This window comes from Tetrao urogallus (genome assembly GCF_951394365.1).
Source record: "Tetrao urogallus genome assembly, chromosome: 1".
NCBI classification, from domain to species: domain Eukaryota; kingdom Metazoa; phylum Chordata; class Aves; order Galliformes; family Phasianidae; genus Tetrao; species Tetrao urogallus.
This window is the reverse complement of record NC_136813.1, coordinates 148,409,386-148,425,553: the sequence shown is the minus strand read 5'-3', so window position 1 is coordinate 148,425,553 and position 16,168 is coordinate 148,409,386. Positions and strand designations below refer to the sequence as shown.

Here is a 16,168-nt window from a genome sequence, read left to right as displayed (position 1 = left end):
GCTTCTGAATACCCTCTGGAGCTTATATATCCTGTGGTCACGTACATGTTGGCAGAACAATGTGAGTAATTTCAGAGTAGTGAACTCTTCATTCACGAATCAAGAACTTTGCCTTTATAGCAATTAATCTAATGCTTTTCAAAAGCAATACGTTCAGACAATCCGAATCCTTCTTGCATTATAAGCTCTTTATACTACCCTGGTGGTGTAAGTAAGAAGACCTGAAGGCATTCATAAACTATTTTTTTCTTTTGCTTTATAGCAGCCAGTCTCTGTATAGAGTCTCTGTATGTAAAATTCTCTATGTAAAGAGACTTTAGCATAGATTTGAATTTTGGTTATACATCTTTATCAGTTAACTGAGAAATCTTTGAGGTGACCTAGAGATACCCCGAAGTACTTTTGCAATATTAGGAGAATGTGTTTCAGTGGATGAAGAATAAGTAGCATTGCAAAACAAGAAAAGAGGAGATACAGATTCAGGAGAAAATGTACAATTACAGATGGAAAGTTAATACTGTTAGACACTGCTGGTTTTTTTTTTCAGTCTCAGAATATTTGGAGCAGCATTTTCTTTGGGAAAAAGCCCTGTGCAAAAGACCTTCTCATTATGTTGGTTTTGCAAGTGTCTTTGTATCCTGAAAATAATTTTATTCACCAAGTCTACTGTTATAGCATTACATTTTCATAGACGTCATAAAAGTTGAAAAGTGTATCTGAACACTTAAAAAAAAACCTGTGAAAATGGATAAAAGCATGGCAGTAAGTATTTTAAGAAAACTAGCAACATATTGACATCCCAAGTCATAACTTTTTGGAGTCATGTGAGGTTCACCTAATTGCTGCAGTAGTGCTAGTAATGCCTGTATCGTTCAAGATGCTGTTTGGAGAGCTCCAGAAAAGGATTTGTGATGGGGCAGTGGGAACTCAGAGTCAATATCACATGATTGCTTTCTGGTGAGGTTATCCCAGAATGGCACCTTGTCCAAGTTTTGATAGATGGTGTTTACTGAAATCCTGTGATTATTTAGTTGTGGGGATGTAACAAAAGGAAAATCATGTAGTCTGGAAAACTCTCGCGGTTTATAATTTTTAATATTTTTACATCTGTTAATTTCTGAAAGCCTATCCCTGGAGACAGACACGGATAACTGAAATTCAGGTTGGAGTTACATTTTAATTGCTCCAACAGAAGATTGTATTTCTTAACTTACCCATTGCTATCAGGTTATATCTGTTCTTGGCAACACAATTTCTCTTTCTACTCTTTTCTCACTTTCATACAAATTCAGAATATGCTTTTAATGCAAGTTTTATGTTCAAATGAAGCAAAAATTGATAACTACTTATAAATAGCTCTGATTGAGTCAGAAGTGAAATATCTATTATAATGAAAACATAATGATAAGTATAATGAGTGGATTTTAATAATATTCTTTTGTCTCATAGTGTTGCTTTGGCTTTCTCTGCAATTCGACTTCTCCAAGATGCAGATATTTTTAGGATGACAGCAACAAGTTTTCAAGAAAAAAAGGATAAAAGGGAGAGTTTGGTATGTGTGTATTTAGTATTTATACTGTTTTTTGTTATATGAAATCTTGTATTAAGTGTTGGGAGATTTTCAGAATGTTGGAGCACAGTAGCCACCTATATCACATGGTTGCTGTTATTTTGGGGAGAAAATGATATATGATGTGCTTCAATTGCTTGATTACCTGTACTATGTTCAACATATCTCTATAATCACCATTTCTGTTGTATGTGGCTAGGAATTACATTCTTTATATGAATAGTTTCGTGTGCCAGCATTGAAAATCTCCTTTTATTTTATAAAAAGCAAGATACAAAGTGGAAAAATAGGTAGCAGGTGTACAATTCAATTGAAATAGTTTATGGATTTTTTTTTTTAATTGAAAACCTTCCAGAGTATTCTCTAATTTAAGAGGCAAACAGAATACTGCTCATCATTGCTGTATTCCAAATTTAGCAACGTATCAGTGAAATTCTGTTGGCTGGCACGGAAGGATTCTGACCTATGCTTTGGGAAACCAGTGTGCAAAATCTATTCATCATACACCACGATTTGCACAATAAGGCAAATAGAATCCTATGAACAGAGCAAGTGTCATTTTATTGCTTTCTGGAGCAAATCTGAAGCAAATCTTAGCTGTGGACTGCAGAGCTTTAGTAATAAAAAGACTGTTTATAGTATGTGAACATGGCGCAGGGAGCTGAGCTGAGAATTCTACTAGGTGTTTCCAGTACTACATTAAATTGGTGTTTGTTTCTAATCACTAGAAACGCTTTGAACTAGAAATCAAAGACTAGAAATTTGTTTTTAATCTTTATTTATGTGCCAGAACTCAATATTGCCGCACTAAACAGTTACAGTAGGCCATTCTGTACCTTAGAGTTCAGTGCAATGGTTTCTTCTTGATATCAGCAAAGTCCAGAGTCTTGGAATTATTCTCCATGAGCTGCTCATCATGTGGTGCTTCAGTTTTTTTCACTTACACATAATATATATTTATGCACACTTCCATAAAAACTGGCTTAATTAGTTAATGCTTCAATTTTTTCATAGAATTTAATTTAAATCTCTTCCTGTATATATAAAAAACAAGCAACTAACAGTATCTATTCTTCAAATAAAATTTTAGTTACAATTATGAATCTATGTTTGATATATTTGCATTAACTTGATTTATTTTAAACTGATATTGTCCTGTTGCTTTGTTTGTAGTAAAGCAATTGATTCCATAATTAGCATTTCTCTTGCTTTTATTGTTATGTTATTATTAGGATTCTTGTGTTGAAGATGCTCAACAGCCTCACAGTTCTATAGCAGAAGGTCATCTGAATATACATCTGTGGCTAAGGTGTCGTAAAATGTTAGTGACTGCACTAGCAACACAGCTACCCGGTGTTGGTGATAAGGAAGGTATCACCCTCTTTTGATCTAGACTTTTGGAGTATAATGGGAAGACTCAATTATTTTTCATAAATAAAAATACTAACAGTCCTGTGCAATTATTTGTAATAAATTCACCCAGAGCAGCAAGGATACTGTACTGTATTTCTGAATATAATCTCTCCTCAGAGCATTGAAAACACAAAACATTACACTGGTATTTATTATCTTTTGGTAATCATGTAGTAAAAAGTTTCAAATATAATTAAAAGTGAAATTAAATAGTACGTCTATTTTAAAAATACAAAAGCTTTTTTTTCCACTTTTTATTTTGCCTATAAATGAACATATCATGTTCTAGATCCTTTTTAAGGTTTTAAATGAGATCCTATGAAGTACATTTAAAGATTTGTTTGATGATGAAAGAAAAAGTTTTTCCTACTTAGTTCTATAAACAGTATAAACTCTGAAGCTCACTCTAGTATCAAAATCACAGTCCAGGTCTGCAGACAAACTTTTATATTAATCTCTTCTGTGATACTATTTTGGAATGCTAACTAAGATCAGATTTTTGAATATGACATCTATTCTGCAAAATCTAATTATTAATGCTGGTGACTTACATATTAGAAATGCATTTGGATGAATTTAAAGAATGTATGATTTAAACACTGTAATTTTTCTCTTCTTTTCTGAGAGCAAATTTGGCACAAAATTTATGAAGTGGAAAATGTGAAATCTGTATTTTCAGATTTCCTGTAAATTTTTAGAGAAGAATCAACTTGTTAAAATGGAAGAAGATAACGTGGTCTTTTCTGTTATATTTTACTAATCACATATTTCCTTATTTTAGAAAATGATGTGGCTGAATGCAAAAGTATTATAAAAGAAGTAATATTAGAGGCAGAAGCCTTTGGTGATATTGAGACTCAGGCTGAAATGATGGTGCAAGCAGCAATTCTTGACCTGCAAGAAGGATGTCCCACAGCTGATATTGAACTTCTTTTGCAGGTTTGAGCACAAAGGAGAAACTGTTGGCTTTTCTTTAATACTTTTTTTTTTTTTTTTTTGGTAGAGTCAGAACAGCTGATGCCAGCATTAAATAAGCTTGAAATAGTGACTCTACAGTAAATTTTTTTTTTCACTTTGTGTGATTTGTCCTCATAAAGAGACACCAAAAGTAGTAACTACACTGGTTTTTTGTTATCTATGTCCAAACAGAATATCATCAGTTTACTCCAAGAGGATAAATTTATTTCTCCTCCAGCTTCTTTGACTCTTGTGAAAAGTATGCTTCTGATGACAGATGTGCTAGCACTGCAAACAATAGAGAATATGGAAAATTGTTCTTCTGCAGTGGAACCATTAAACTTACTAAATTTGGCACATGAAATCACCTTGAAAGAAGTGAGTATACAATTTTTAAAGCATTTGCAAATTCTTACAATGATTCTGGTAACTCTTCTAATAATTTATTTAAAGGGCTATTCCCGTTAATTGGGAATTTTCCCAAGATTATGTACTATAAAGAACTAATTCACCTTGCCAAGCTTATTTTGTATACTCATCTTGTATATTCATGGTCCTAAGTAATCTGATATTCTTGTGGTTTAAAAAGCCCTGAATACTTGCAAATGTATATTCATATGTGAAAACCAAAAAAGGGAGTTTCATTTTTCAGAGGTGCTGAAGGCTCAGTTTTCCCACTTGAATCTGAGGGATACATTATGCTGAGCACCTCAGGGAAAATGTACATCTCATAAAATTCCTTACTTCTGAGCACTGAAGTTTAAGAATTTAACTTTATTCCTTAACTTAGACTCATCTGACTTAGAAAATCCTTACAGACTTAGTAATTTATAATGCGTTCCCCATTGCTTTATTTTTATCAATGAAAAGTTTGACTGGTCCATAGGTACATTATTTTTCCTTTCTGGCCTCTGGCTTTTGTTGAATGTCAGATTTTTTTTCCAGAGACATAACAGCTTCTTTATAAGGTTACTTGGGAGTTCTGCTTCTTAAAGACAACTTGTTTTGAGTGAATTTTCTCTTAGAAGCCAAAATGGTGTTAATAGATCTGATTAAGAGTTCATTGAAATTCTCCGTTTGATACCAAACTTCTCTGAAAAGAAGACAATCACAAATTGAAGTAAAGGAGTTCAAGAATATCAGACCATCCTCTAGTGCTCTTTTATGAGAAACTCTTGAGTTCTAGGGTTTTACAAGTACCTAACCTACTTCTTCAAAGGATTTAATTTGCTATCTGTAACTCAGTTTTACAAAACACACTCTTTTCATAGATTTTTTTTTGCGGAGAATATATTGAACAGCAGATAGAAGACAGTACGATGACCTGCCTTGTCCTACCTGCAAAAAATATCTACTTGCCCTATATAAACCTTCTGGCCCAAGTCAAAATGAGAATTGGTAAGAAAAAATGCAATTCATTAATATATATATATTTTTCATTCATTTTCATTCATATTTTATACATCAGCAGATAAGATAAGCTGATATGTCAGAAGTAAAGATAAGGAACCAATTATTTCAGAGAAGCCTTTGGATCTGGTTAGTAGATAAAGAATGTTGGAATTTGTTAATGCTCACAGAGGGGTGGGTTCTCCCTGCAACTGTCAGGTGAAGCAGTGGTAGGAAGTGGCTTACTGCCAGTCCTTACAGATCATTTGTGATAGATATGATTTGTGTAGCCTAAACTTATTTTGAATTGTCTAAGTAAATCTTACTAGCCTTGTGAAGTAGTGAAATAGTATGATACTTCCATATCTATGTCCATTAATCAGTTTATCTGATTTATCAATTAGTTGGATTTTTGAGAATTGGATTGTAATGGCAAATATGTAACAGTATTTGTTCTAGGAAATTAACTTTGTTTTGCATAAGTTGTTTTTTATTAAATCATTTACTAAGAGATGTCTATTTGTTTTTCCTTAGGAAACACATTAGCTGAAAGAGTAGCTTGCACACCTGAAAGAGAAGATCCGCTGCAATGGTTACGTGCTCTCAAACATTTAGAAACAGCACTGAAGCTCTGCAGAGCATCTGCAACAAAAGCATTAGATATGGAAGCTCAACTTCTTTTTCAGATAGGTAAATAAAATCCTGTTTGTTCGTCATGAAAGCATTTCTATGATAATTTTATACTTGTGGGCTTTCCTAAACGGAAGATGTTTTCCTGTCAAAATAGAACAGGTGTGGATACGTATCCCTGTAATTGCAGATTTCTTTTCTGTGTTTCATATCATGATGGCATAATACAAGGTGCATTATGCAATGAATAATTTCGAAACTGCAGTAGAACTTTTCCCATCTCTGTGTTATCAGGGATCAAAGGGCATAGCTGATGAGGTTTAAGACACTGTAGAAAGCTAATTAGCTTATTTGCATCAGTCTGAAGTAAAGAAGATGAGAGCTTAATATAGTATTTCTAAATGAGTTAACAAAGCTAACGAGTTACACAATGTCTGCATGCATTTGGACTTCACTGGCATTATGTTTTGCACCATGAAGAGCTGGTTTGTTAGGATCCTAGCCAGAAAGGCACTCAAACTCTATGAAGTAACACTTAAAAATGCCATTTGCAAGAGTTAACGCTATAAAGATGAGCATAGTGCAAATTAGCTTACATCCATTCACTTGCTGAGAATCCCAAGTTGTTTGTTATTGAGTGGGCCTTCAGTCAAGGTGTGGTACACCATAAACATCCTGTCAGTGAAAGGATTGTCTAATTCTTGTCTTTTGGAACAGTTAAAAGATTTTCTTAAAATAAAACAATTATATTCATTGTTTCTACTGTCAAACAAAAAGAACTTTCACTTAAATTTTGCTACAATTTTACAAAAAGGCAAGGGTCTGCAGGTGGGATAATCACTGGTGGGAAAAAGGTGATGCTAACAGGCTCTCTTTGTTCTGACTGGCTAAATTCATCCTATGGCCAGGGGACATCCTTCTGGCCATGTACAGGCCTACACAATGACTGTTATGTGGATCTCTAACCCCACGATGTACAACGATCTTCTGGTTAAGATTGCTACATATTAGGTGTCGTCATGGTTCCAAAGATTGATTATTTTAGCTACTTTATGAAATAACTTCTAATACAGGATTTGTGCATAACATTAAAAAAATCTGGAAAGGATTTTGCTTATTGGAAGAAAAATCATAATGCAATCCATTGTTGAATTTTCCTAGGAGGCAAGCGGCTTAGATCTTACAGAAAACAAACAAACAAACAAAAACCAGTAAAATCTTGCAAACTAGCTTTCTATATTTCTTTCTTAGGTAAGGTGGAATGCCAGATAACCAAATCAGGCAATAACAAGTCATATCGAGCTGTTGAAACCCTGCTGGAAGCTATAAAACTGAGCCAGGAACACGATCAAAACTTTGAGTAAGAAAATATATATAAATATCAAAATATGACCTTTTACTAAGATTTGATGTTGGATTTCTTGTGGTTTTGGGCTGTTTTCTTTAATGTTGTAGCGTAGAACTACAGTATATTCATTCTTTTACTTAAAAGAAATGTGAAGACAATTTTAAAACATATTTTTAAGTATATGAAGCTATGGGTTTTGCTTTTATTTCCAAATTTCTTTCCCGCTCTCAAGACCAGAGACAGTGATAGGTAAAGAGGAGTTTTATTCATATTTCAGAAGATGAGCTGTGGTCTGCCCTCTTCCAGATAATAGAAATTCAGCTTGAAAAGGTTAGCAGCCAGAAAAAGGCAGAACAGAGGCAGAAGGAGTATAGAAAATGTGTTTGTAACAGATATCAGGACAGTGACTTTGGCATTAGTTATCTGCGTAGAAGATGCCTGAAGAACTGAGGCAAGCCAGCCAATAAATTCTTTCAAGCAACTCTGACATATTGGACTTCAGTGTTTTTTTAAATTCTTGACCAGTCTTAATGAATAATATGCCATGTATGTTTACAGACAGTGTAAAGACAGCAATTTATCTTGATTGTGTGGGTATTCTGTTAGTTATGTTAATGAACCAGAGCTCTGAACATTGGAGCAGTAGCAAGGTGAAATCCTCTACAAGCCATCAGCGTGATAGAGAATGGTAGAGAAAAGGGCTGTGGTGATGTTTTCCAAGTTTAATTTGCTGCACTCTTACTTAATTTGCTACAGTCTTTCTAAAAGTCTGTACAGCAGCATCAATGGACCCTGACTGTCTTTATTTTAGATAACTAAACATCCCAATCATCTTCATATAAGCCCTCAGATATCTACGAAATTGTCGTGTCTTCATGCCTGAAATACTTTTTTTTAATTAGTGAGACAAGAAAGTTAACTAAATCGTGGCCAACCAAGTGCAGAACTTGTCATTTTCACACTTTTCCTCTTCCTGAACTGTACATCATTCTGTGACTTTCATATTTTGCTTCAACAAGTCACACCAACTGGAATTTATGGGACTCTCTCAGCAGCAACTCCATGCAATATGACTGTCCAAAAGAGTAACTGCATGTGCAGGAGTTTGTTGCTAAGAGGGAAGCCAATTCTTAGGGGAAATCTGCAGAGTTCTGCAGTGCTGGGAGGAATCTACATAAAAAAGACTTAGAAACATCCAGTGAATATAAATGTAGAAGTTCTGCAGTTACACTTATTTTGGCCTGGTTTATGATACTACTGTAAAAGTGAACAAAGGAGAAAGAAGTAGTGGAAGGAGCTGATAAGGACAGTTTGTCTGAAGATGTAGAATATTCTGGTGTAGAACTTGGAACTAAGAAGGTTGCTCATTGAGTCCAAAGATTATTTTGGTCACCCTTAGTGTTTTTGCTGGTTCTTGGAAGAGAGAAGGATTTTTTATGCGTTCACTGAAGACCCATATCCAAATTCTGCCATACACATGTCAAGGAAACCAGGACAACAGATATATGCCTTGACTTGAGGAAGGAAGAGCAACACTTGTCGGTTCTATACTGAAAGATCGCTTTTAGAATTACAGTTTTCTTACTAAACCTTTGTTGACTGCTTGTTGCTCATGGCACAAATTTTATTTGTCAAACTCATAAACCATTGTGTTATATGTTAAGCATACTGTAGGGATATTTTAGACTCACTGAGACTTCAAAGCAAACTACTTGGCTCTCTGAAAGGAGATGTGTTTTAGGTTGATGATTCGGACTGGATAAATGATTTATACGGTGATGCTGCCTGGCAAGTCTTATCATCATAACACTTTCTTTTGTAGTAACACTGATTAAGTTGTGTGTTGTCTCTTACAGGCTAATCAGAAGATCATACCTTGAAATAGCACTGTTATATTTGCATTTTGCCACGAATAATGAGAATTTGTCACAAAGAGACAAGATGGTAGCTTCAAAATCAGAGGTATGTTTTCTGTCTTTTGCGTAATGGCATCTTCAAAGCAGGAAGCATCTTTCTGTTAGAGCACCATTCATCTTGCCAAACTATTACTTAGCGTGACCTGTATATCTATATATCTGTATATCTATACCTGTATATATAAATCCTACTAGAAGAACCACATGAAGAAATCACACAGTACAGGAGTAGAATTATATAATGTCTGCTGTGATTTGTCATTTTTTACTGAATATGATAACATTTTTTTTTGTTATTAAAAAAAAAAAAATGGGAAGAAACAGAACCAAGTGGTTTCATTCCTAATTCTGTACTAGTTAATTCTATCTTTGCAAAGAACATGGAACATTCTAACATGATTTTTATGTAGTAATACTTACACTTTACTAGATTTTATTTTTTCCCAGTACAAACATGAGAAATATAAAAGTTTTTAACCACGTTAAAGCACCTAGTAACCATTTTAAGTGTGTAATGTTTAAGATAAAAGAAGAATTAAGATTGTATAAAATGGAAAATTACACCAAAAAATCCATAGAACAGTGAGGGTAATAGCATAAGCTGCTCTGAGAAAATTTTTAGAGGAGCAACTTTTTAAATTTTAGCATTCAATCCATGGATTTACAAAATCAATGCTGATTTTTAGTTTTAAATGAAACAATTCTGTAAGTCTGAGAATTTTTGCTACCATCAAAGTATATTTTACCACAGTACATTTAGAATCATAATTAAGAATGGGTGTGTAACCTTAGATCTCTGCTGGAGAACTTTCTTCCTCTCCTGGTGAGGCTCTGAAATCAGAAGGCTGTAAAGTACGAGGTTGGATTGCAGTAAGAGCAGCCAGACAGGTTGGTACAATATTCTAAAGAGTTTTTTTTGGTCTAGTTTTATCTCTTACAATGTACACACAAAAGCAAGACAAGAATTAAGGCTCCCTGAAATTTCTGGCATGGGTCTTAATTTGAGGAAATTAGAATGGACACTGTGTGAGTGGTGTATTTAATCTCTCATGGACAGATATGACCCTGTTTGCCTCTATGTTGATTAAATGCAAATATAACAGCACAGTGCCTGATATGTGCATATGTATTTGACGTGTGGGTAGACATCAGTGACACCCAGGTGAAGATATCTGATTTGAAATCACTTGTGTAGTAATTAAGCTGCCAACAATAATGATTTATTTAAATACAGCATGTACCATATGACAGATGCTTTAAAAAATATAATATGTTGGATAATTAATTTTTCATTGTTAGCTTGCTGGTCTCACATTTTAAAATCTGTATAAATATCACAGTGAACAGGTCTTAAATAAAATAAATATTATTTTTAGGTCAGTGAAGCAGTGGTTGCCTCTCAGCTATTAACTGGAATGGAGAGCATTAAAGAAAACAACGTGAAGGATACAGTACAGCAGAAAATCCCAGAATTTGCTTCCATGGATCTTCTTGCTTCATACAGAGATTACTTGTCTGGTATTATTTTCTGCCTAATAATATTAGAACATTAAATAAGAAATAATATATGCCTTATAATCTAATAATACATTTGTCATCTACTTTTCATTTATAAAAACTGCAAGTCAGATTTAGAAAGGAAAAGCTGAATCTTGACAGCATGAAATACGCAGTTTAGGTCACCTGACTAATCCTCGGTTTGGATCCTCAATATCAGCCAGTTTATGTGTTTGATAGGGTAAGAAAAATGGCACTGGTTGCATCCTGTGGATCAGAGAAAGAAAGTGAAAGGAATAGCACACATCTTTTAGGAACGTAAATGGACCTTTGTTACAAGGCTTCCCTAGGCTTCTACTTGTGGCCCCCAGTCAGTCATCACAGTTTTTTTTTTTATCAAGCACTCAGTTTTTCCATAGCTATAAAGCTTTTCCTTGGAGATTTTCACTTTTTCTTATGGTTTTAAAAGAAATGTTGAATAGCTTCACACTAAAATGAAACAAAACAACAATAACAAAAAACAGCAAACCAAACAAACCAAATAAACAATCCCACCTCTTGCTGAATTATTTGCCTAGGTACAGCATTTTACAAGTCAAACTCAGGCTAAGAAGAACGTGCCCTTCAGGTTCTATGTATTATCTACTAGAGATTGTTCCACTGGCTTTTCTGTGGAACTGTCTTTGCCTTGTTTATTTCCAACTTTAACAGTTATTTTGTAATGACTGGATTTGATGGAATGCAAGTTCTTCAGAAAATACAAATTGAATGCAATTAGGAATTCTGTTTATTTTTACACTTGGAAACATTTAGTAACAAAATTTTGGTTCTGTGGCTTCATTTCAGTCATCTCAAATGGCTGACAAAGATTGAACTGTTCTGCCTGATGATTGTTGGCAAAGCTGAGCAATGATTGCTTACTTTACAGCATTTAAACATATGTGTTTTGATTGGTTTATGAAATCAAGTGTTTTATGCTAAGACCTCCCATCAATCTGATTGTCTTGTGCTAGCACCATTTGCTTATAATTACGGATCCTTTTTTTTTTTTTTTTATTGTAGCAAATGCAGAAGGTGTTTATCCTGATAGTACAGTTGGGCAGTGCAGGGAAAAATGAAACCGCAGAAAAGCAAAGTGGGCCAAAATATACAAACATAAATTGAAATGGAAACGATCAGCACTGCATGGCAAATATTTTCTTTACAGTCATTAATGAAACACAGTGTTTAAGTTTTGATAATATACAATGTAGATATTTTAAGTAAATTCTGTTTTTACAATTACCTGTGAAATGTTAGGAATAATAAAGGCATTCAGATTTTGTAGAAGCACACATGACTTTCTGGAAGTTTACTACTAGTAACAAAATATTTGTTCAATTTGAAATGAGAAACAGATCAGAAGACGTGTGTAGGCTTTTAATAGAGAAATATTGATACAGCATAAAATTGTATAAATCATAGTTTATGATAGTGATAATTGTACTGCTTTTCCCCCCCTCTTTTTGTGTATGATTATTAGGCAGCATCAAACAAAGAGAGTTTTTTAATACATAGTCAAGAAGACATTTAATTGATAATCCACTCATATCTAAAAGGAACTGGATTGGATTGAAGTTGACAATAAACATTTTTGAGTGCCTAACTGTTCTAAGTTCAGATCAGCCTCACTGGGATGTTCATCTGCTAAAGCTGCAATTGATGACATCTGCAAGGATGCCTGTCATTCACTAAGTTCTCATCATGTATTTACTACTCCAGTTCACTTGTTGTTACGTGTATAATGTAAGACATTTCTTTTGAGTGGAGCAGAGCTATCATTGCTTGGATCCTCATTCTACAGTACTGAGCTTTCCTTAGATCTTACAAGACCTTTTTCTTCCGCATGAGAGCAACAGAAATCCTTTCCATTCAGGCTGATCATGTCAGTTTGCTCCTCAGTGAGTAACAATGCTACCTGCTAAGCTTTACTGTCTCTTGGTTTTTACTGTGCTTGGAGGGAAAAAGAATGTGTTAAAAAAAAAAAAAAGCTAAAACATGTGCCCCTTAGGAACTACAGTTTGGCTCAGGATATGAACAAGAAGTGAGGAATCCAGTCTTTGCAAAGATTTTGTGCTGGCAAAACATACACAGATTTTTTTATAGGTTTCTGTCTGAACTTCACTTGTGATGTCAGGCTCCAGTTGTACAGGAGAGCTCGTAGTGTAATAGAGATGAGTAGGATTGCATTTTGCTGTGGATTTCAAAGATTCAGGGTAAGCATTAGACGACAGAGACTAGACACAGATCTCAATTTAAGCTAAATGGTTTATTTAAATGTTTTAATTAACAAAGATTTGTAAATAGATCTAAACATGATGTATAGCTATATTACTAATGAGTCAGAACACTGTGATGCAGATGGGTGGCTGTGTGGCCCACAGATTGGAGACAAAGCAGTGTGACTTCTGCATTTGCTTGGCTCTTCCACAGCTCAGAGAGAGAGAAGGAGGAAAGCTGTTCTCTGCCCTTCTATCTTTCTTGCCAGGATCACTCAGATTCTTGGCTATGATCAGAGAAATATTTTCTTTACAATGTTCAAAAAGTGCTGAAACAATATGAAGAATATTCCTCTTATGAAAAACATAATTGAGTTCACAAGTTCCTTTTTTAGTTACAGACAGCGAGTTCCAACACAATGCAGAAACAGGTTTTGAATTGCAACCTTTGGCTTAACATCTATTTTTGATCTGTTACTGGATTTGCAGATGGATACAATGTTGTTTGTGGAAGTCATACAGCATCTTCTACTGAAGATAAACAAATCATAAAGGAGCAGAACCAAAATGAAGGAATGGAATGTCTTGACACCAGCTCCAGCCAGAAGAAAGAGATAATAACATGGGTTCACCTAATTCGATACCATAGTTATATAAAAGGGCTTTGTCACGCAAACCTATTTGGTATGATTTTTTTCTTCCTTCTGGAAAACTGCTGTAGATGACACACTGATTTTTATGGGCCTAAAGTATTAGATTTTAAGTCCAAAATCTGAGAAAGTTTCATTTTTATTTTCTTTAAATTGTATAAGAGTGAAAAGTCTTCATTGAAGTCACGACTTGTATCAGTGTACAAGTGTTGTAGGTAAAGGTATCATTGCCTTTTTAATAGTTATTCACAGACCTTAAAGATACCATGAAAAGAATCCCTCAAAACTTAATTTCTGTTACTATTTGTAGCAGAAATGCTAAGTCAGGGCTTGAAGCAGTGATTGAACACCTGGTGGGAAGGCAGGCCAACCCAGGGGAGCTCAGGTGCATGCAATTTTACCTGCGTGACTGGAAGGAATGCAATCAGAATCCACCCCTTCCCACATCTCCTGTAAGGGCTGGCAATGGAGGCAAGGGGATCTTGCTGGAGATCTTTGCCTACCTGAGGCCTTCTGAAGGTAAATAGCTTTTTACCTTTTACAGCTGCTGCACTTGGGCTTATCCTTACTTGCTGCAGCCTTGGACTCTGCTACCTGCTGTCATTGCTGTGTTTTCCATCGTATTATAGCATTGCACTATCTCTGGAGAAATAAAAAAAGAAAAACAAAGCAAACAAACAAACAAAAAAAACACAAAAAACCCACAAACTTAAGCTGTGTATTATTTTAATTTTAGGTATGTCAGATTTAAATCAGATCAGAAAAAGAGCAGTTCAATTTGAAGGTCTGTTTGTGAAGATGCAAAGTGACTGTAATTTAAATTGAATGCTGAACATTACTGTGCATTTGGGCTAAATGCCCAGATGTTATGTGCTTGGTTTATTTCACTACAAACCTAGACAGAACCTTTTAACCAGAGTAAGAATCTATTACTTTCAGGGCTGGATGTGGAAGTGGTGCTTCGATAAGTAAGAATCAGACCAGATTGTACATACAGGGATTTGTTTGAGGCTTCAGTAGTAGACTTCTCTGGAGAGAAGCGCAGCAACTCTGTATTAATCATTACAGAGAGGGTTGGAATCTTTTCCTTGTAGCATCATATGAAAGAAAAGTATTGTACCTCACCACAGAACTGTAAAGACAGTAAGGTGTCTACAGGTAAGCATCAAAATGTGTGTATGTATCTCAGCTGCAGTTATTGTTGATGCAGCCTGACGAGTTGCTCATCAGCCACTAGCTATCTAACTCTGGGTGAACAGAAGAGCTGCTTTTCATGATCTTGACTATGTATGCTTTCATTCTAGTTGGTGCTTGGAAGTCTAGTGAATACACTGCTTACACATCTAAATTTAAGTTGCTAAACCCCAAATATGCATCTTCCTCTTTACACTGCTTACTACATCTAGACAGAGCTTTGTTCATGATCAAGTCTCTAGTGAAAATCCACAGTACGAAAACTGTAGCAATATTCAAGGACAATCAGTATAATTGTTGGAAATGCATTTATTTGCTATTGAATTGATTTATATAATCTACATATTTTACTGTATTTTAAAAGGTATGAATTTACTTTTTAAAAATTTACATTTAAATGGCAAATGGTAACATAATAAAAATAATCTCTTTTCAAAGCTGCCCATAAATCAGGACTTGGATCACTTTCTGAAAGAGATGGACGCTTGAATTCTCTTTTTGACTCAGGGATTGTTCTACGTGTTGCAGAAATGCATTCTTTTCTCAAAAAACACTTATTTGAATATTCGGTGTGTTGTCTCGAGAACTTCCCAGAACAGCTACAAGATTTAGAAGTGTCACATGGTAGTCCACCTGATTCTTCAAAGGTATTTGCTGTTCTCATGGATTTTTCTGAAGTATGTATTACAGTTGCGTTGTGTAGCTCTTCAGATTCTCACAAATTCCAGGGGTGATGTTTCTGGGAGCACTGCTGACGAAAGAAATGAATTATCCAGAAGGTATATTTTCTCAAAATTTGGTGGAGCCATGTGTCTCAAATTTAATTCATGTTAGAATTTTTTCTCTGTCTAGCGCTGGACTAGAAAATCAGTCTTTTCTGGCTTCCAAACAGCCTATCTGAGCTTTCAGATATGTAAGCAACTCAGGCTATGCCACTGAGAGAAATACCAAATTGAAATTCTGGAGTCTACGCTGACCATGGCATATTTACTGAACACTGAATGGGAAAAGACTCTGAAGATCCAGTTTCAAAATAACTTTCTTCCAAGTTTCTCCATTCCACTTCTCATATAATAAATATCTTAATACTAAAACAAATTAAAATGACAGCTTACTCTCTATGGTTTAGTTTCTGTCTGCTTTGCTCAGGGTTAGATGGAGGCAGGAGTGCCTTGCGGATTGAGAACTTTTTATTTTATCAAAGTGAATAAAAATACTTTTTTGAAAGTAACTCTTCTGGAGCTGGTGAACTTTCTGCAGTGTTGGACAGCACATCATTACTCATTTTCCAACAAAGAGCTGACTGTGCCACTGAATATATTGTAAATATATGGTATGTGACATTT

The 16,168-nt window shown here is 34.8% G+C and overlaps 1 protein-coding gene across 1 annotated transcript in view; it reads left to right on the top strand.

Moving 5' to 3' along the window:
* Nucleotides 1–16,168, top strand: part of CFAP54 (cilia and flagella associated protein 54) — a gene marked incomplete at both ends in the record, with an annotated part of 104,621 nt that overhangs the window by 79,570 nt on the left and 8,883 nt on the right. Inside the window, 12 exons of the mRNA XM_079532996.1 lie at nucleotides 1,450–1,552; nucleotides 2,803–2,941; nucleotides 3,765–3,922; nucleotides 4,133–4,318; nucleotides 5,212–5,338; nucleotides 5,864–6,019; nucleotides 7,211–7,319; nucleotides 9,164–9,269; nucleotides 10,016–10,111; nucleotides 10,600–10,741; nucleotides 13,468–13,662; nucleotides 15,261–15,469. Of these exons, the coding sequence (XP_079389122.1) occupies nucleotides 1,450–1,552; nucleotides 2,803–2,941; nucleotides 3,765–3,922; nucleotides 4,133–4,318; nucleotides 5,212–5,338; nucleotides 5,864–6,019; nucleotides 7,211–7,319; nucleotides 9,164–9,269; nucleotides 10,016–10,111; nucleotides 10,600–10,741; nucleotides 13,468–13,662; nucleotides 15,261–15,469 (1,726 nt within the window). The remainder of the gene's footprint in view (nucleotides 1–1,449; nucleotides 1,553–2,802; nucleotides 2,942–3,764; nucleotides 3,923–4,132; nucleotides 4,319–5,211; nucleotides 5,339–5,863; nucleotides 6,020–7,210; nucleotides 7,320–9,163; nucleotides 9,270–10,015; nucleotides 10,112–10,599; nucleotides 10,742–13,467; nucleotides 13,663–15,260; nucleotides 15,470–16,168) is intronic.